Here is a 21,307-nt window from a genome sequence, read left to right on the forward strand (position 1 = left end):
CTTTGCATATCTATTTGCTGTGGTCACCACTGACAACTGAATGTAGAAATATAATGGTGTTTGATCCTGGGCACTATTTTAGGACTGATTTTTTTTTTTTTTTTTTGTCTAACTGGGCAAAGAGAAAATGTCAAGATCTCTTAGCAGAAATTCTGCTTGAGAAGTTAGAGATGTACCTTGCAAATTCTGGAAAACTTGTTAGAAACTTTTTTATTTCCTAGCAGGTAAGGGATTAGTAGACTAAGTATGCTGTAAAGGTTTTAAAGGGTTGGTGTGCAAACACTTTCTAGCTTTCTTTGTTCTAAGAACCACTTGCACAGTGAAAATTATGCAGGGCAAGTAATCTACAAACTCATTAATGCTTTGTCTACTCCCACTAAGCAACAAAATGTAATTAAATGTTAACAACTTTCTCTCTGTTGATGCCTTAAGGTTTTAGCGTTTATATTGTTCAGATTCTGTACTGCATTAGTGTATAACTCTGAACTCTATATGAAACACTAGTTAGCTTTCTTCACATTTTGGTCAGACTGAACAATCCTTCTGGGCTTGGGAACCAAGGTCACACCATTTACCTCAGGCCCTGGAAAATATAAACAAAAGTGAATCAGGTAGGGGAGGGAAAGGCAAACCAGGGGAATGTGACTTTTACCTGAAGCTATAGTTGGACAATTAACCTCTGATATGCAAACAGACCAAACTTCTATCTGTCTGAGAAAACTTGTGACTGTTGTTCATCTTGGGTGTAGCCTCTGCCAGTCTTTTGCGCTGCCCAAGGTGAATCCTTCAAAGGCCTTTAATAAATACCTACTTTATTCTCTAACTCTGTCTTGCCTCTGTTCTCGGTAGCCAGTCCAAGGCATCAGTATCATCAAGAAAGTATTGATAAATGTAAAAATTCAGTTTAGGAGTCCAGTCTTAGCTCAAACATAGGAAATAGGAAGTATTGAAGAACATCTAAAGAGTTAGAAGAGAGATTTCAGGACTTGGGAATCCTTCTATTTTAAGGATTCTTTGCTAGACAGCTGTCTCCCAACAGAGCAAAACCCAATGTATTGTGTATGTTTGCCTGCACTTTATTCCCTACATCTTCACATGTACCTGGTTTTTATCATTTAGTTCTGACAAATACTCATTTAGAAACCGCTATATATTAATATTGTTTTCTTTTGGCAGATTGTTGAAAAATGTGAGGAGTTACGCTTATTAAAGTTGGAAAATGAAAAGCTGCTTTCTGAAGTAGCTGATAATGAAATGAGATTTAAACGTATGTCTGAAGAAATTGAAAAATCACAAGACAATCTCACAGATTTGCAATTGAAATATACAAAGTCTGATGAGGAATATGTAGCACTTAAACAGCTCCATGAAGAAACAGAACAAAAATACATCGCTGCATCAGAAACTAATGAACAAATGAAGCTCCAAATAGAATGCCTATCTAAAGAAGCACAAGAGTCTAAAACAATTTTGGAGGAAGTGAAATTAGAGGTCAGTGTCAGCTTGCTCCTTTTTACATATGAGACTTGAGGAATTAATTCATAGTGCTAAAAAAACTGTATAAAAGGTTTTTGGAGAAATATTCTGAAAGGTATAAATGACACGATCACTGGCTTCCTCTGGCATGAGTGGGTGCTACTTACTCTGTGCCAGGACTATATTGAAGGCTTAGTCAGCTCAATGGACTCTTTTTGTAGGAAAATATAATTGCTCTAGATTCTTCTGTAATTGACCTTTTAATTCTTCTTTTTCCATTCTTAAGTAATACCTTTATTATGTAAGTTTTTTTCTATCAATGCTGCTCTCACCTACTCTATATAAAAGCATAGAAACAAAGTTTCCTCATTGGGAACTGGAGACCTTTTAGAACCTGAGTTCTTTCAAACCAGAGAGAATAGCAACAGAAATTGACCATTTGGCCAGAATAGAAAAAGAAATATAAAAAAATTTTAAAGAAAGGGAAGTGAACCATACATACTTTTGACAAAGCTTTGGGCACTGCTCTGGCTGTCATATTCCAGCTATGGTTTTGATAATTCCTAAGCTATGCTACAGTTTGATGTGTATGTTTTAGTAAGACTTTTGCTACTAAGTAGCCATCACAGGAAAGTTCCATAAACAAATGCTTATTTATTGTGGGCAAGAGTATAAGTAATGACTTACAGAGAAATTATGACCTTGCTAGCTAGCATCTTTCTTCCTTTCTAAGCTCATAAAAGCTCATTATATGTACTGTGAGAACATGTACATATAATGGAGCTCTGCATTACAATGCAAGTGTCTGTTCTTTTCCTTTGCAAACTAAAGCTCTCTAGCAAAATGAAAGAACTGGAAGAGAAGGAAGCAGAGCAAAAACAACTTCTTGAGCTAAGAGAAAATCTTGTTCGGACTCAGCAGAAGTTAAACGAACTGGAGCAATTAAAAGAGAAGGAAAGGATTAGTGAAGTGAGACTGGAGGCCAAAGATTTGGAGATCCAGGCAGTCTTGCAGCAGCTTACAGAATGCCAGGAAGAAATAAAAGCTCTAACCCAGGAAAGAGATGACCTGAAGCAAAAAGAAGAGTTTCTCCAAGCTGAAACAGAGCAACTCAGAGAGGATATAAAGGACACTGTTTCAATGGTAGGAGAAGGACTTTTAAACTGTATTAATATTTAGGAGAATATAGGAGTGGGAGTTTGTGTGGTTGTTTTTAATCAAGGAATGCTTACTAATATTACAAAATACATGTATTTTCTTTGTGGATTTTCTCTCTTGTGTTCTAAAGAACATCTTGGCACATGAAGATCTGAGAAATACACAAGATTCTCTGAAGGAATCCCAAAAAACTGTCAAGAAGTTGGAACAAAGTATTTCTGAAAAAGAATCTCAGATTCTGAGTGTGGAAGAGGCACTAGGGAAAACCATTAAAGAACTCCAAATACAGGTAAAACTTTATGCAATAATTAAAACAAGCTCAGTTAATCTGCTTCTAGTCTCTTCTGCATCTCTCTTTCTTAAAAACTTTCTGGGCTCTTGATAGCAAGTGGGCAGGAAAAGAGTACTGCCTAATCCAAGTCTTGACCAGCTGCTGCTGTTTCTGTAGAGCTTCAAGGGGTAATGTACAGTCAAATTAACTTGCTTAACTTGTGTGCCCAATGGTTGTGGATTTGAGTGGTGGCATTGGATAGGAGATGGAAGAGGAGATGAGAGTTACTTAAGTGTAGAAATGAGGCTGATTCATATTTAAAATAGAAATTTCATTAATTATAACAATCCCAATGAGAACTGTAAGCCATGATTGTCGATGGCAATCAGATCCCATCCCAAAGTATCACAGAACCCTGTTACAATATATACTGTAGGAGAGTGAATCAAACAAAACTTTGGCATTTAATTTTATATTGAATTGATGAAAACGCTGTCTTTGCATATTTTTTTAATAGATCTCAGAAATGACAGAAGAAATGAAAATCATCACATCAGAGAGAGATCAGCTTGCTGAGGAAAAATCAGAAAGTAATACCTGTAGAGAAAGTGATCAGCTTCAGGTGCAAAAGGAACAAATAATTTTCCTTACACAAGAGAACCGTTCATTGCAGGAGAAGCTGGACAGTTTACTTTTGAAAACAGAGGAGTTTGGGGAAAGAACTGGGGTAATTATGCTAAAGCTGTAATGGGAAGCTTGCTTATTTAAACTTTTGCTTGAGTGAAATAATTGCAAAACACACAGCAGAAAAGACTCGTGGTACTTTACTGCACCGCATTAAACTCCAAGTTTATTATGGTTTACTAGTGATATAGGCCACCCATATCGTTGACATAAATATGTATATATGTACATATATGGACCTCCAGTAGGAGAATGACTATAAATAGAACATTAACTTGATATAGGATAGTAATGATATGTACTGTTCTGCACAGGAATGTTCTATAATTAAGTAGATGAAGCTAAAAACTCATTTGAAAAGGGTGGAATAGCTCTTCTAAAGCAAAGGTAGAACTTGCTTTTTTACTGACACTGAAAGGGATATTGCACAGATCACTTGTTGTAATTGTAATTGGATGTGCTGATTACACTTCTCTGTGTGTGCTTTTATAGCAATGATTCTGATTGTTGTACATAATCAACCTGTCAAAGGTGTCAGATAAGTTTTTCCTAAAGCTGCATTCTGAATATGTTTATTTGAATCTCTTGCAAAATAGATACCACAGATTCAAGGACAATCTATGGAGCAAGAGTTACTGCTTCTGAGAGAAGAGCTGAGCCAGGCACAACAGAAATTGCATGAAATGGAGGAAGCAAAGGCCAGTGAATATCAAGGGGAATCTGAAAAAATGGAGAGAACAGATGTTATTCCAAAACCACATGACTCCCAGGAAATCAGCATCCAGACTGAAAGAGGAGATGATGAATTTCAAATGCAACTGGAAAATCTCCAGAATGAGAGAGACCAGCTAAGAGAAATGCTACAGGAGACAATTAGCAAGGTAATAAAAGTACCTCTCTTCCCATAGGAGAGCAGCTCTAGTAGATTTCTTTGATTTTTGGAAGTGTGGTTCAGGTGTCAATGTGTTAATGTACTTTAATTGTGTCCAAAGAACTCAGAGATGCAGGAGGAGTTGAGATGTACTTGTGAATCTCTCGCACAGCATCAGGAGAAGATTGTGGAGCTGCAAGGAAGTATTTCAGAGAAAGAAAACCAGCTCTCAAAGGTGCAAGAGGCATTGAAGGAAAAAACTGATGAGCTGCAGCAGAAGGTCAGAAGCAGTTTTGTCAAGAAAATTACAAGTTCTGCTTGGTTTGGTACTCCATGTCTACCGCAAACTCCAGTTTGTAGGGCTCCAGTAGATGTACTAAAGGAAACCCATTATTTATAACTGAAGATGTCTTGGTGCTAAATGAAGGAATATTATTTAGAATCAACAATGGCCTTTAACTTCTCTCCATTTTCCTAGTCTTAAATTTTATGCATTCCAGTAATGTCATTTAGCTATCTCATTCTGAAGATCCTTGAGCAACTTTAGGAGAGCTTAGGTCATGCTTTAATTTATTACTCTATTATCAATTGGTTCTCTACTTTTTGTTTTCATGTCCGAAGCCAGTGTGGATGGTAGACTTCAATTTAATATATAGAAATGTCTCCTTTCTACTATGGATAGAGTAACTGAGGCATTTTTATGGATTTAGAATGTCTTGCATGTTTTCCCACATTTTCCTTTTGCCTTCCACTGAGACAGTAGCACTGACATTTGGCTGGCTCTTAAGCAAAATTTTGGCTTACTACAGCAGGAAGCAACTGGGGGGGTATTATTTTCCCTAAAACAATCCATTTACAACAACCCATATGTACAGACACTGCTTCTGAAGGATGATCCAACAACACTCTTCAATCTAAACTTCATTGCTGGGACAAGAAACCTTAGGAACATATAATGTTATTGGTTGTATTTTCTCCAAAGCATCAAATTATTTTTGCCTGTGCAAGAGGTGATTACAAATACCAATCCTGCTTTGGATTTGTTCTTTCCAGCTCACTGAAGTCACTGAAAACCTGACTCGTGTCTCAGCTGAGTATGGCGACCTCCTGGCAGAAAAGCAGCAAACTGAAAGGGCAATGAGTGAGCAGCTTGAGAGAATCACTTCACTTAACAAGGAGAAGGATGAGCTTCAGCACATGATAGTGATTTGTAAAGAAAGGGAAGAACACTTGTTAAAGGTTCAGAGGCAGGCAGAGATTTTGAAGGACAGCCTGACAAACAAGGTGAGGAGTTTTGGTTTTTAGTCACTATTTTGTATTCTGATGTTTTCTCAATGGTGTGCCAAATTCTTCCTCCACTTAAATCCTATTTAATTCTTAATTCTGAGAGGATCATCTTTGTGTTGGCAAGCAAACATGAACCATGGGCAAAGGATTTTGTCTAAGTTTGTTTTCTCCTGATATTTAGCAATAACATGCTCAACTTCTCTCAGCCTTGTAACCCATTGGATTGGTCCTTCTTTGGAATGGATGTGAATTTGCCTGAGTGCCTATTCAATACAATAATCAGTAATTGAACACATACTCCACCTTTTTAAAAGGCACTGTGTACACAGCATGAACCTAACAGGGTTTTGAATCCTTAGTGCTTTGCATGCTCTTTGAATAACAGGTTTGGTTTGGAAGATGTTCTACTTTGGTTGTACTGGTTTAACGTTAAGAACACTGTAGGAGAGTGAATCAAACAAAACTTTGGCATTTAATTTTATATTGAATTGATGAAAACGCTGTCTTTGCATATTTTTTTAATAGATCTCAGAAATGACAGAAGAAATGAAAATCATCACATCAGAGAGAGATCAGCTTGCTGAGGAAAAATCAGAAAGTAATACCTGTAGAGAAAGTGATCAGCTTCAGGTGCAAAAGGAACAAATAATTTTCCTTACACAAGAGAACCGTTCATTGCAGGAGAAGCTGGACAGTTTACTTTTGAAAACAGAGGAGTTTGGGGAAGGAACTGGGGTAATTATGCTAAAGCTGTAATGGGAAGCTTGCTTATTTAAACTTTTGCTTGAGTGAAATATCTTGTAAAAGCTGCAGACCATTAAAGAGCAAATTTATTGTTTACTTGAGATATAACTCCCCATATATTTATGAATGGACCTCTAGTACCAGAATGTGACAGATGTTTTTGTCAGTATTGACTTGATTTCCATGCACATGGATATAGTTCTTATAACCAAGTATGGTGAAGCTAAAATTTGCTCATCTGTAGAGTAATTCTGCCTTTTTAAATCATAGCTAGAACTGACTTTGTCCTTTTTCAATGGAAGGGACATAGCAACCAACACTTTGTATAACTGCATGTGCTGATGGTACATTTGTGGGCGGGGTGGGTGTGTGTATATATACAAACACAGGCATACATATATATATAATGTAAACTTCAAAAGAAAAGTATTGTATGTGCATTTATTTTAATATTGAAAAGGCCGTGGACAGATTTCAAGTAAATAATTTTCTGGGCCTACCTAGCATGTTATACTTTTGAGACTACAAATAGAGATAAGGTCTCTAGTTTTAAGATGGTTTGTTGTTGGGCTTTTTTGTTGCTGATATTCCCTCTATGCTTAAACTATTACAGTGAAATACTACTTCTGATAACTTCTAAAAGAAGTTTTTGCTTCAAGTTTTATTTTCACATGTCTCTTATTTTATTCAAGAAACTTAAATTGAATATGGACTTTGGTCAAATTGTAATATTCTAAAAGAAGTACAAATCTGTCTAAAGCAGTGTTGCTGTCTGTTGTACATAATCAACCTGTCAAAGGTGTCAGATAAGGTTTTCCTAAAGCTGCATTCTGAATATGTTTATTTGAATCTCTTACAAAATAGATACCACAGATTCAAGGACAATCTATGGAGCAAGAGTTACTGCTTCTGAGAGAAGAGCTGAGCCAGGCACAACAGAAATTGCATGAAATGGAGGAAGCAAAGGCCAGTGAATATCAAGGGGAATCTGAAAAAATGGAGAGAACAGATGTTATTCCAAAACCACATGACTCCCAGGAAATCAGCATCCAGACTGAAAGAGGAGATGATGAATTTCAAATGCAACTGGAAAATCTCCAGAATGAGAGAGACCAGCTAAGAGAAATGCTACAGGAGACAATTAGCAAGGTAATAAAAGTACCTCTCTTCCCATAGGAGAGCAGCTCTAGTAGATTTCTTTGATTTTTGGAAGTGTGGTTCAGGTGTCAATGTGTTAATGTACTTTAATTGTGTCCAAAGAACTCAGAGATGCAGGAGGAGTTGAGATGTACTTGTGAATCTCTCGCACAGCATCAGGAGAAGATTGTGGAGCTGCAAGGAAGTATTTCAGAGAAAGAAAACCAGCTCTCAAAGGTGCAAGAGGCATTGAAGGAAAAAACTGATGAGCTGCAGCAGAAGGTCAGAAGCAGTTTTGTCAAGAAAATTACAAGTTCTGCTGGGTTTGGTACTCCATGTCTACTGCAAACTTCAGTTTGTACGGCTCCAGTAGATGTACTAAAGGAAACCCATTATTTATAACTGAAGATGTCTTGGTGCTAAATGAAGGAATATTATTTAGAATCAACAATGGCCTTTAACTTCTCTCCATTTTCCTAGTCTTAAATTTTATGCATTCCAGTAATGTCATTTAGCTATCTCATTCTGAAGATCCTTGAGCAACTTTAGGAGAGCTTAGGTCATGCTTTAATTTATTACTCTATTATCAATTGGTTCTCTACTTTTTGTTTTCATGTCCGAAGCCAGTGTGGATGGTAGACTTCAATTTAATATATAGAAATGTCTCCTTTCTACTATGGATAGAGTAACTGAGGCATTTTTATGGATTTAGAATGTCTTGCATGTTTTCCCACATTTTCCTTTTGCCTTCCACTGAGACAGTAGCACTGACATTTGGCTGGCTCTTAAGCAAAATTTTGGCTTACTACAGCAGGAAGCAACTGGGGGGGTATTATTTTCCCTAAAACAATCCATTTACAACAACCCATATGTACAGACACTGCTTCTGAAGGATGATCCAACAACACTCTTCAATCTAAACTTCATTGCTGGGACAAGAAACCTTAGGAACATATAATGTTATTGGTTGTATTTTCTCCAAAGCATCAAATTATTTTTGCCTGTGCAAGAGGTGATTACAAATACCAATCCTGCTTTGGATTTGTTCTTTCCAGCTCACTGAAGTCACTGAAAACCTGACTCGTGTCTCAGCTGAGTATGGCGACCTCCTGGCAGAAAAGCAGCAAACTGAAAGGGCAATGAGTGAGCAGCTTGAGAGAATCACTTCACTTAACAAGGAGAAGGATGAGCTTCAGCACATGATAGTGATTTGTAAAGAAAGGGAAGAACACTTGTTAAAGGTTCAGAGGCAGGCAGAGATTTTGAAGGACAGCCTGACAAACGAGGTGAGGAGTTTTGGTTTTTAGTCACTATTTTGTATTCTGATGTTTTATTACTCATATGCTAATCATTTGCACAAACTCTTTGATTTTTATTCTCAGCCCATCAGCTTTATGGTTGGTAAACATACATGAACCACGGGCAAAGTATTTTGTCTACGTTTCTTTATTGATTTTTAGGAATAACATTGTCCACTGATCTCAGCCTCGTACCCCATTGGGTTGGTCCAGTTTTAGAATGAACTTGAATTTATCATATGTGTGCATTTTTAATATAATTATCAGTATTTGAACATGCCTTCCTCCTTTTTTAAAAAGCACTGTGGTAGACAGTGTGGACTTAACTGGGTTTTGAATAGTTGGTGCTTTGCACACTTTCTGAATGCCAGACAATGTTTGAAAGTCTTGCACTTAGTTCTGGCCTACTCATGCTTTTCATAGTGTTTACTTTGCAGCTTTTCACCCATCAATTTTTTCTTTTGTAGATCAAAAAGTATAATTGAGGATTGCTTCAGTTTAGCAAATATTACTCTCCAGTTGAGGCAGTATAAAGATATTGTCCATCTTTTGTGCTCATCCTCTATTTATTTTAATTTTCTTATATAGACATAGGTTGATTGCCTTTTCCTTTGATTCCACTTGAACTTTGAGAAAACCAAAGTTGACTGATGTTAACTTTTTGGGTGTCATGCTGTTCCTCTTCCTTGTAAATTTTTTTCTATGTGATTAGAACACCAGAATTATTTTTTAACTTTTTTTTTTCTGCTAGTATGAATTTTAGTAATTAAGAATTCTGATTTTTGTATTTGACACAACTGATTTTACTACTTCATAGGGTGTATAAAGACCACAACCACCAAATTGTGATTTGCATTTTTCTCCACTGTTCACTGTAGATTCAACAGTTAACTGAGACGTTAAATAGTGTCTCATGTGAGAAGGACCAGTTATTAACTGAAAGAGCTAATCACTGTTTACAACTTAAAGAACAAATCTCATCAGTTAATCGAGAAAAAGATGAGCTACAAAAACTTCTTCAGGATGCCAGGTCTGAGCAGGACCAGCTCAAGACAGAATTGCAAAGAAATTCTGAGATGGTGAGTGTTGCAATTTGCATACTTGAGTCATTCATAACTTCTCATCTCAAGTGGTACTTAAATATGTGGTTTTATTTTAGTGTGTTGAAACAAAGGCAAAACTGGAAGATGCTTTAGAACAACTGAAGCAGAGTAACCTGAACAATAACTCCATTCAGGTAAACCCAGTGGATATTGCAGAGCAGGTGGCCAATGACAGCTTGACAGACAAAACCTTGAAAATTAAGGTAAGCTTATTTTTCTGTTTGTTTTAAGGATGCACATAGAAACTTAATGACACTTGTCATGGAGCATAAGCTTTTTGTGCATTATGTAAAACGTGGTTAGAATATCTTGCTAAGACGCTGCCTACCATGGGATCAGCTGATTTGCTGTTGTTGTTCAGTAGTTGCACATCAACTTAATGCTCACAGAATATCTCACTTGCTTTCATTACTGTGCAGCCACCCCAATGAAAATAACTAGTCATACAGGCTCATAGAATCATTTAGGTTGGAAGAGACCTCTTAGATTCTAGATTTCAGCCCTTAAACCAGCACTGCCATGATCACTGCTAAACCGTGTCCCTAAGTGCCAGGTGTACACATCTTTGAAGTAGCTCCAGGGATGGTGATTCCACCACTTCCCTGGGCAGCCTGTTCCAGTACTTGGCAGCCTTTTCAATTCAGAAATTTTTCCTAATAACCAGTCTAAACCTCCCTTAGTGCAACTTATCACATATTACTGAAGAGAAGAGGCTGACCCCCAAAGAGGGCTATGCCCTCCTTTCAGGCAGTTGTAGAGTGATAAGGTCTTCCTGCAGTCTCCTTTTCTCCAGGCTGAAACACCCCCAACTCCCTCACCCACTCCACAGGACTTGTGCTCCAGACCCTTCCCCAGCTCCATTGCCCTTCTCTGGACACTCCCCAGCACCACCATGTTCTTTTTGTAGTGAGGGGCCCAGAGCTGAACACAGGATTTGAGGTGTGGCCTTGCTAGTGCTGATCCCTTTCACAGTCCTGCTGGCCACACTATTCCTGACACAAGCCAGGATGCCCTTGGCCTTCTTGGCCACTGGGGAACACCCTGGCTCATGTTCTGCCAGCTGTTGACTTGAACTACCAGTTCCTTTCCTGCTGGGAAGCTTTCCAGACACTATTCCCCCAGCCTGTAGCACTGCATGGGGTGTCTTGTGACTTTGCAGTTCAGCTCTTGAACCTCAAACAGAAGCACTTTGCCTGGGTAATTATCTGGGTTTGTGCCTGGATTGGTGTTTTTGTCATATCCACATAGCAAGTCAAAACTGAAGTCTTAATCATAATAACTTTTCCTGTTGTAAAACCAGTACATACTGTAGGGGTTAGTCCTGGAGTCAGGTAATTTATTTTATGGTTCTGTTTATAGCTAATCACACTTTTCCTCATTGTGAACAAATTAATTTGTTTCTCTCGCATTTAGGAGCTTCTTGAGAAATTCCCAAGTATGGGGAAGAGATATGAATGTCTCTCTACAGTGTCTCTTAAGCTAAAGAGTGAACTGAACAGGCAGAAAGCACTGATAGCTGTGATACTGCCTCAGCTTACACTGGAGCAGAGTAAACAAGTCAAAATGCTTCAAACTAAAAATGAGGAAATGAACACTCGTCTCCAGAAATTATTGACCAAATTGAAGGTATACCAACTTATAATGCTGAATATGTGGATGCTTCATATTGTTTGGATTTGGGTTTGGGGTTTTTTTAAATAAACTCTCAATGGTAACAGCTAGGATTCTATATACTCTAGTTTTGGGTTTTGAGAATCCATACATTGGAGAAAATAAGCTGAGAGTAATTGCTTTACAATCTTAGAAAATGCAAATCAAACTTAGTTTTTAACTGTAGTTCAGCTGCTTTGCACAGAATTATTTTATTAATATTATTCCATTTTAATTGGAAAATGGAATTTCCTTTCTGTACTCTATAAATCAAATAATAGATGACTATTTCTCTGTGGGGGAAAGAGACATGCAAGATGGCTTGGGGATGCATCCTTACTCTGCAAAACTGCCCAGGTAGTTTGATTTTACAGCCTTCCCCAGTTTGGAATCAGTTTCTCCATTGGGATAAAATTATTAGTAAAAAGGTTAAGGGTAGTTGGGGAAGAATTCCTGTTAACATATGCAGAAGTACTGTGAATGACAGAGTTTTTTCTGTTTCTTTTATTTATCATGAAATATTAAGGGCTGGGGTTTTTTTGATTGGAGCATGGAAAGGAAACATGCACAGGCCTAGAGAGAGGGGCTGAGGTTCTTGAGAGTCAGTCATGTCTACAAATAACCATTAACTTGGAGGCTGAACTAATATTCCAAAGGGTCTCATTTTATAACTTAACACAGCCATTTTAGGTTTAATTTTTTCCATAGTTGGCTTTTAACTTTCATGGTTAAAGATGTTTAAGATTCAACTAGTGAGCTCTGCTAGAATAAAGTTTTAAATCAGCACAATTATATTATTATTATAGATCATCTGCACCTTTCACAACTCCAAGAGAAAATAAATATAACAAAGAACACTTTGTTTTTCAAAGTTTAGATTTGTGTAAGACTGTCTAGGGCCTTTTAGACTTCTTGGCTTTTTTGGAGTCTACAGCAAAAAGCATACTGGAAAAGTGCTATCTCAGCTAAAAGGCTTACATGCCATTCCTATAATGCACATGTGAACCTGATTTTCTTAGTCATGTGTTAGTTATCCTGGACATTTAGAGGCTCAGAGACTAAGTAGATTCAATTATAAAATACTGTATTTTAGCTGGATGCAGGGTACCATTTTAAAACAGGCTCACTGATAGATTCTGTGCTTCTGCAACAGCTTCTGTTCAGCTCTGTTTGCACAAAGAGAAGAGAATATCACACTACTGTTCACAAGTATGAAATGGAATTGCTGGAGGAAAAGAGAAAACAAGGTCACCTACAGTCCCAGATTCAGTATCTCAGGAAGATTAATTTGAAGCACAATGAAGTATCATCTCAAGAGTTAAACAGCTGTGAAGGACTGCAGAGTTTCCACTTGGATGCAGAGGTAATATTTGGGGGAAAAAATAGACAGTAAAAACCCATTCCAAGGCATGGGGTCATGTGGTGGTGGGAATCTAATGGCATTGGCTTTATCTGTTAAAACTTCTCTTAAGGGGGGCGGGGGGGGTGAAAGAATAGAGATATTTTTTATGCTGCTAGTTCTATAATAAGAAGGTTTTGCTTCGTAAAGCAGCTGAAAATAAAACTATTAGGTTCGAAAATAGTTGGGACTGTTATTTACTTATTTGCCCTCTACAATACATACTATTCAATACCAAGATGACTTGTTCTAAAACAATGGAATAAACTTTTGCTAATAAGCACATTTTTTCCCCTCCTTTCCACCTGCCCCAGGAACATGGATTGTCTTCTTGCTTTCCCAATAGGGTGTAATTTTAAGTCTAGCAAAACTCCTTTTATATGATAATTAGATGCTAAAACAGACTTCCTGCTATACTGATAAGTGAGAGGACAGAAGGTATATTTAGACATGTGATAATCAAAACAGTACTTAAATTTTAATTCCCCTTTTTTTTTTTAAGAGCATTCTCAAAGATGTATCAGAAATGGAAAACGAACTTCTCTGCATAGAAGCAGAGTTAGAGCAGGAAGAAAGTGCTAGAAAAGAAACAATACAGTTCTGGGAAGCTTGTTCAGGAACTCACTGGGATACAGAGGAACTGAAAGAAGAACTAAAGAAAGATAATGAAAGACTCCTGCAAGTCTTTAAATTCTGGACGCCTAAAGTGAAGGTAAAATTAAATGTTATAGAATCAGAGATGTATTTTGTGTACGCACTCTGCAAATGCCTATGATTGAAAACAAAACACAAAAAAGGCTCTTAAATCATCATTGATTTATTATCAGCATTTACTCATACTTAACTGTAAAATGTAGGAATATTTAGAAGATTTTCAAAGATTTTTTTAAACTTGAAAAGTTGCTTTCTAAAAGACTTCCTAGGTAATAAATGGGAATAGGGTTGTTTATTTGCAGTTTTATTACTCTGAATTCTGGAAAATGTTGCTTTTCTTGCCAAACTTTATCAAAACTACTGTAGCCATTTTTGACTCAGTCAAATTTATATTTGCACTCCTTTCTTTCTCATGCTTACTGCTTGCCTCTTTTGGAAATCTGGAGAGCATTTTTCAGGCTTTAGTGCACTATGAATACAATTTCACAAGATTTCATCTTTCTGATTAAATCTTAAGTTTAGCCTATTTTTAAAAGTTTCTTCTGTAGAATCAATAGTCTGTCTTGACATTTTTGGGATTTTGCAGTGTTGGCAAGGTTTCACAAGAATTCCCTACCCTAATATTATGTAGATTGAAGCTTTTAAGAAACAAAAATCTAGTAAACATTGTCATTTCCTGACAATTGTAAAGTTTTTATTTATCTGTCATGTTAAACGTGGGTTTTCTGGAATAGTCCAATGTGTAGGTTTAATTTCCTTTCGTCAGTGAATACATTCTAGTTAGAAAAATCTGTGAATAATTATGGCTTTCTCTGGCTGACTTTCAAGAAGTCTTCCCATTATAGTTCATTTTCTTTCTTTAATATTAGGGTTTGAGTTAATGCAGAAATACTGGTAAATCTGCAATACATTATCTTGTCTTGTGCCCCTTCCTGCCTCCTGTTCTTCTGTAAATGAAACTGTTCTTTGAGTGATAACGATAGTATTTCTGACAGCAAGCATTGTCAAATGGGACACTGAAACAAGAATGTGATAATAATGCAGGCTAAGGTACTTCCTGTTTCTTCACTTGCCATATCCCTAGCAGATTAAAAAATTGTTTTGTGTGATGCTTCTGATTTTCAGATACTCCTTGAACTTTCTTCAGAGCTGGATGCCAGAAATGCTGATTATAGTAAAAATGCTGATGTTGAATTAAAACAGAGAAAAGAAAAAAATGAAGAGTTGCTTCAGGATCTAAACACTCTAAAAGAAAAACTGGCCCCTGGTGGCTCTGCCAGTCTGGCATTAGAAGAAGAAAATTATAGGCTTCATAATAAGTTAAAGGCTGCAGAACAAGATAAAAAGGTACCAATACTTGCTTCTAAGGAAAGCTTCTTTAATGCTTGCTTTTTAAGGAAGAGTACTCCCAACTGAAAATAAGGATTGATGGCAACTGTAAATCTATGCCACCACAATACAAATAGAGTACACTTTATTTCAGTAGCTCTTTTATTTCCAAAGTGGAATTTTGAGCTCTTGCCTGTAACATGATTATTTTAATGGCCTGATCTCTGTACACAAATAGATGTTGAATTTAGAAATTCATATGAAAGCTTTTATTTGCTTTTGAAGTATTGACTTTAATAGGGTGATACTCTTGATGCTTTCTGTCAGTATATGGTATTCACTATACATGAAGCTGGAGAAGAATTCTCTATTTAATCACAAGAATTGAGAATTCATTTTCTCTCTTTTTTTATGCCACAGTTACCCTTCTCCAAAACACTTTTTCTTTTCTTAACTTGAGTGTTCTAAACTATTAAAAGGTGACATAAAACAGTGACTTGGACATGAAGAGTTGCTATAGAGCCTGTAGTGTTGGAATTTTTTTGTGTGGTTTGGGTTTTTGCTAGTTCTTGCTAAGAATATGACCATGTGCTTTTACTGTTACTGCTCATAACTGATTGATTGATGTATCTCAATAGGCTATGGAAGTAAAAATTCAGGAGCTAGAAAATGTAATAAATGAAGTGGGAGAAAGTGTCAAAGAGAGAGATGACAGGATAAGCAAGTTACAAGCACAGATAAGAATAAGAACAGAGACAAGTGAGCTCACCCAACTGCAAGCCAGACTGAATGAGGTGGATAAATGCCTCAGAACTGCCTTAACAGAGAAACAGAGTCTTCAGGTATGAGCAAAATACTTCACTCTTCTTTCTCCTCTGATTACAGACACAAAGCATGCTTGACAACAGTTGTAGGTGAAACATAGCTCTCCATATCTCCAGTCAATGTATTTGTTCTGTATGGCATTCCTAGAGTAAATTCCACTTGCTTGTTTAGCAGCCAGTTTCACATTCTACCAGTGCAACCATCAGTGGCAACATTTAGAATCCATATTACGATACTAGAAACTAAATGTGTCACTTGTATGTGATGCATTTCTGAAACACTTGAAACATCTTAAAACTTTTTAAACTGAAGCATGAGCTATTTACTCAACATTTGCATGCTAATTTAGAATTCCCAGATTTATATCTGCACAGAAGTCAGCAAAACTTCCTAAAATATGGTAGCAGGTATAGTGTAGGATACCAACTGCTACTATAGTGCTAGTTGGTAATGTGAGCCACCTTAGTGGAAAATAACTTCCTGCTCCTGGTCTTGTCCTGCAAAATCTAGCAGATCATAGTAAAGATACAAGGTAAACATCCCTTAATTTCATTGCTAAGTAAAAAGCCCTTATTTGTACTAAATATTTTATTTTCAGGCAAAATTAGATAAAGGTGCTGAGCTGTACAAAGAAGAAATTGATCATCTCAAAACACAATTGGTAAAATGTGATCTGGAAAGAATGAAACAATCCAACTCCTTTGAAGTGAAGTAAGTTCAAATTTTATCTTACAATTCTCAACTACTTCATTCTTAGCTTCTACTTTGCTCTTTTCCTACATAATAAGTAGTAAGCATTCAGCTTGAGGTGTTGTAAGTTTTTATAGTGGTTAGAGAAAGTAAAATCTCTGCATACCTTGGGTTGCTTACAAAACTTCTTCCCTATACACCCACCAAAATTTCTCAGTCAACTGTGTTCAGCCATAAATGAAATAACTGTTCTCACAACAGAAGGTAAGGGGAAAGCAATAACTGAAAGTACTCTCTACTTTGCTAGAGAGAAGGATACACCAAAAATAATTAGTCCAACTTTTGGGTGCACTTTATCCAAAATCTAACTGACAACCAGGTTTATCTAGTTTTTCTTGTAAAACATGGGTGTGTCTTGTATTTAATAGGTCATTGGAATTCAGCTGAAACTGTAATAACTATTAAACTGAGGTTTTCTGTGGTTTTTTTTTCCCTTCCCTTTCTGCTTCATATAGACTTGCTAATTATAAAGCCCTTGCAGAGCACCGAGAACAGCAGTTAACAAAGCTAAAAGAAGAACTGAGGAGAGCACACCAAGAGCAAGATGTTACTGGTAAATTCAAGATAAATAGAAGGGACTCTTTCATGTTAAACTCTGAGTTTTGAGGCTAAATCTTTGAAGACCAGATTGAGATGCCTAGTACTCAAAGGGTATGAGGAGAACTGGGTGCACTGGAAGATGAGATGGAAAGTAGATTCCATCAGCTGCATATGAACTGCACAATCATATTACAATCACAGCAGCTCTTGTGTTTTTCTCCAGCCACGTTTGCCCTTGTGGAGGGATAAGCTGCAGTGGTAGTAGCTCATGTTCCCACTTTCTCCTTGACATATGAATACCTAGTTCTAATCAAAGCTATGACATACCTGGAACAATAACTAGTTTACCTCTAAGTGGCCCAGTGAAGAATCTGTCATGTTTCTTATTATCTCCCTGGCAGTGTGAATAGTGAGAGGGAGGTGTATTTTTTGTAGAAAGAAGAGTAACTGTTGGAATGGCACTTGTAACCCCGTGAAGTTTGACATATAAGACCACAAGAAGGAATAGGCTAAAAAATGTATTGGTTTGATTTTAAGCACTCTCCAAATTATGCACACACATGTATAAATCTGTTTTCTAGTGCTGAAAGAAGCAGATCCTCAGCAATCCCAAATACCCCTTACTTGTGGTGGTGGCAGTGGTATTGTGCAGAGCACACAAATACTCGTTCTAAAATCTGAACAAGCCAAGCTACAGAAAGAGAACTTGCAGCTGAAGAAACAAAATGACCTTCTATTGAGGTAAGTGGACAGCTGCTAGCAGCATGTAAAATCATTTATGTACATTTATGTATTTGTTTATTTATTTATATACATTTATGTATTTATTAGTGTTTGTTTCTGGGAGACCTATGGAAGTGAGTAACCATTAATTTTGGATTTCACATCATAAACTTTTATTTAAAGCTAGTGTTTTATGGCTTATAAAGCCATAAAGGCCTTTTGAACTTTAAATTGCTTACTTTCTTAAGAATCTTTTAAATGATGGAAGCTACACTTGAATTGGACATTGGAAGGAATTTCAGTTTAAAAAAAATCCTCTGAAACCAAGATACACAACTATTGTACTGCCATGTTTGTCACACATCATCTGAAAATACACGAACTCTCTGTTCTTCAGGAATTTTTAAGAAATCGCTTTAAACTTTTCTTAATTGAATGCTGGGGTTCTTTTCTCTGCAGTGATGAACTTCAACTGAAAGAGGAACTCAGGAAATGGAAAGAAAGAGCACTAAAATGGAGAGAACGATCCTCAAGGGAAACTACTCGAGAGACAATACCAAAGTCTCCTAAGAAGGCAGTGTCATACTTCTTTAAAGAGCAAATGCCTTCACCCTGCAAGGAAACTGTTTCTCAGGAAACAGTGACTCAGAACCTACCAAAACCTCTGCCTCTGACTTGTCCAACAAATTTCTTTGATAATTCCAACTTGGGCGTGCTAACAGGTACGTAACACAGTGGTAGTGTCCTATATGATTTGAAGATGCAAAATGTAAGGGATGGCCTGAGATCTGAAACTTGCATGATAACAGTTTTCCTGAATGGTTTGTCATATGACTGTTGAAAAGCTGACCATCTGAGCTGTGAAGCTTCTGTATGCTCTACAGAATCAAAATACCAAAATGAATCCTTCACCTGCAGAAGAATATACAAACCTTTTTTTCCTTTTCTGCAGTGGAAGTGTTGATGAGTAACTTTTAGAAGTGAATCAGCAAAATATTGTTATTAGATAACTGGTGCTCTAAAATGTTTTACTTTTTTAACTTTACATTGGTTAAGCACAGATTTCTGGTAAAACTATATAAAGTTAACTGGTTAGCTTTTTTCTGAAGTTTTTCAAGATGGTAGACTTCAGCCTTTGATGTTGCATTTGCTACTCTGCCTGGTCCCAGCTGCAATAATAGCTGTTTTGATGAGAACTTCTGTTCCTCAGCATCACTTCAGATTTCTTATTTCTGGCCTGATGACTTTTAGTGACCTTCTGCCCTCATGCTTCTCACAGCTTTTAGAAGGCCCCAGCAGACATGTTGAAGAGTAGCCAGTTTTTGAGGTATTAGTAGCAGGCTTCCAGAAAGAACATGACTCATTATTTGGTTTTGTGATGGCCAACTTGGTAACAGCACAGCTTTCCTCACAACACAAAGCTCCCCAGAGGGAAGCTTTCATAGCTGACAGACAAAACACTAATCAAGATTAAATTGCTGTATTCCTGCTGCTTGTCTAACTAAGAAAGGCTTTAATGTCCTTGTCTTCTGTACAGATACACGACCTGAGGGCACAGAGTCCACAGAAGAACATCTTAGGCACTTGTTTGGGACTTCAGACAGAGATAAAGCCCCTGACTGCAGCACCCAGTAAAGATGCTCTGTTGTAAGCTGCCCTTACAGTGCCTACAGCCAGGATCTGCATATACAAAAGAAAACTGCTTCAGGTTAAAAACCATCAGCTGCTTCCATCTTTGCTGTCTTGGAGTTTCTACTTCCCACAACTAGGAAAGCTGGAATATGAGGACAAAGGTGGAAAATCAGATGTTGCTCCACAACCTGCTAAGCTGCTGATGTTCTACTTTGGTTTTTGGTGTGGATTTTTTTCATAGGAAAGAGAAGCTAATGTATTAAAAAAAAAGGAAAAAGGAATGGATCACAAACTAATATACTGTGAGACTTCTCAGTCTCAAACTTTTCTTTCTGTCATTCCTAAAACAGCCCTTTTCTGAGGTGTTGATATTTCTATCTTCAGAGTGCTGTTGACTTGGCAAGAAATATTCTTTTTGTTTCTTAGCATGTGGTTTTTATACCATACGTTCTTTAGGCCAACAAAAACTGCATTTTCACCACAATCTTGACTTCTTTGGTCACTGCAACCGAAGTTACTGATCTTGTGTTTGTAGAGCACACAATCAAGGGTTCCTCCTAAACTCCTTAAAAGTTTCTGCAGCTCAGCCAATTATGGTACAGTGAGTAACTTTGAATTTTGCATCATTTTTAATATACCTGTCTGAAGTTGTCTATTGGACTTTTTTTAAATAGTAAGCAATGGACTTCACACTCTTCTGCTTCTCTAGTGAAGGGAAAACAAACCAGATCATTGGGGCAAGATGGACTCTTATTAACCTACTTATTTGTATTGTGAGACCTACATTTTGTATGTTTTATATAAGAAATTTTAACTTGACAATAAAGTTTATTGTGTTAAATATGTAAAAATGGTTTTGCTGTTCACTTGTGCTATGATCCAGGGATGCTGATTGCAACATTGTGTCTAAATGTTACCAAATTAGCTTTTATACTGATTTCATCACTTCCATCATTATTATTCTTCTTGTCTCCATCCTCTATAACCTTCTGCAGTAATTACTTGTGCAGAAATTTACTATTGTCAGAGTTTTATTTAATTCTTTGGGTCTATCAGAAAATGGTTGAAGTCTAAAATATAGATCCTCCTCTCTTTCCTGCCCTCCATTACCAACTAAACAGGAATTGGGCACTCAGAACCTGTGATCAACTCCATTAAGGATGAAATCATCACCATGAGAGGAGAAAGGATACCTAAGGAAGATACCTGCATCAAAAGCATCATCCTTATTTTATAGGAATAAATCTCTGTGATGCTAGGTCCTGTTAGGGTCCACCCAAACTGACAAGCAGATGGCTCCACTGACATGTTCCTGAGCATTCAGCAGTTACTGGAACTGGAGGAGGCACACAAGGATGAATCAACCTTCTATTTACTTTGAATGGCTGAAAACTACCAACTACTGTACCTGTAAGTTGCAAGGATTTATCTCAATATCTGGCCTGGAATGTGTTTTGGAAAGCTTTTAAAAGCATGATGATATACAGGTTCCAATACCATTACAGAGTTGGGCACTGCAATGTCTTCTTTCTGACCATAGCCACAGGTATTTATTTTCTGACAAGGATAAGGATAAATGCAAAGTGCTGGTAGGTCTGTGGTGGTTTCTTTTTTTTTTTTTTTTTTTGGAGGTTTTTTTTTGGAGGGTTTTGGTTTTTTTTTTGTTTTTTTTTGTTTTTTTGAGGTTGGTTGGGAGTTTTCTGGGTTTGTTTTCGGTTGGTTTCTTTTTGTTTGGTTTGTTACTTTTTTTTTTCCCACTATGATGAACGAGATTTC

At 37.0% G+C, this 21,307-nt stretch overlaps 1 protein-coding gene across 1 annotated transcript in view; it reads left to right on the plus strand.

The window, feature by feature from the left end:
* CENPE (centromere protein E) overlaps positions 1 to 20,284 on the plus strand; it is a 40,243-nt gene extending 19,959 nt beyond the window's left edge. Inside the window, exons 23-45 of the mRNA XM_071432673.1 lie at positions 1,177 to 1,491; positions 2,308 to 2,619; positions 2,765 to 2,923; positions 3,423 to 3,632; positions 4,186 to 4,470; positions 4,582 to 4,740; positions 5,514 to 5,744; positions 6,273 to 6,482; positions 7,356 to 7,640; positions 7,752 to 7,910; positions 8,684 to 8,914; positions 9,805 to 10,005; positions 10,086 to 10,232; positions 11,443 to 11,655; positions 12,833 to 13,042; positions 13,581 to 13,790; positions 14,858 to 15,079; positions 15,700 to 15,903; positions 16,485 to 16,597; positions 17,092 to 17,189; positions 17,758 to 17,917; positions 18,359 to 18,621; positions 19,437 to 20,284. Coding sequence (XP_071288774.1) covers positions 1,177 to 1,491; positions 2,308 to 2,619; positions 2,765 to 2,923; positions 3,423 to 3,632; positions 4,186 to 4,470; positions 4,582 to 4,740; positions 5,514 to 5,744; positions 6,273 to 6,482; positions 7,356 to 7,640; positions 7,752 to 7,910; positions 8,684 to 8,914; positions 9,805 to 10,005; positions 10,086 to 10,232; positions 11,443 to 11,655; positions 12,833 to 13,042; positions 13,581 to 13,790; positions 14,858 to 15,079; positions 15,700 to 15,903; positions 16,485 to 16,597; positions 17,092 to 17,189; positions 17,758 to 17,917; positions 18,359 to 18,621; positions 19,437 to 19,534 — 4,695 coding nt within the window. The 3' untranslated portion in view covers positions 19,535 to 20,284. The remainder of the gene's footprint in view (positions 1 to 1,176; positions 1,492 to 2,307; positions 2,620 to 2,764; positions 2,924 to 3,422; positions 3,633 to 4,185; positions 4,471 to 4,581; positions 4,741 to 5,513; positions 5,745 to 6,272; positions 6,483 to 7,355; positions 7,641 to 7,751; positions 7,911 to 8,683; positions 8,915 to 9,804; positions 10,006 to 10,085; positions 10,233 to 11,442; positions 11,656 to 12,832; positions 13,043 to 13,580; positions 13,791 to 14,857; positions 15,080 to 15,699; positions 15,904 to 16,484; positions 16,598 to 17,091; positions 17,190 to 17,757; positions 17,918 to 18,358; positions 18,622 to 19,436) is intronic.
* Positions 20,285 to 21,307: the final 1,023 nt, after the last annotated feature.

The sequence above is a fragment of the Agelaius tricolor genome, unplaced genomic scaffold (assembly GCF_023055355.1).
Source record: "Agelaius tricolor isolate 1412-34295 unplaced genomic scaffold, bAgeTri1.0.p SCAF_8, whole genome shotgun sequence".
Lineage (NCBI taxonomy): Eukaryota > Metazoa > Chordata > Aves > Passeriformes > Icteridae > Agelaius > Agelaius tricolor.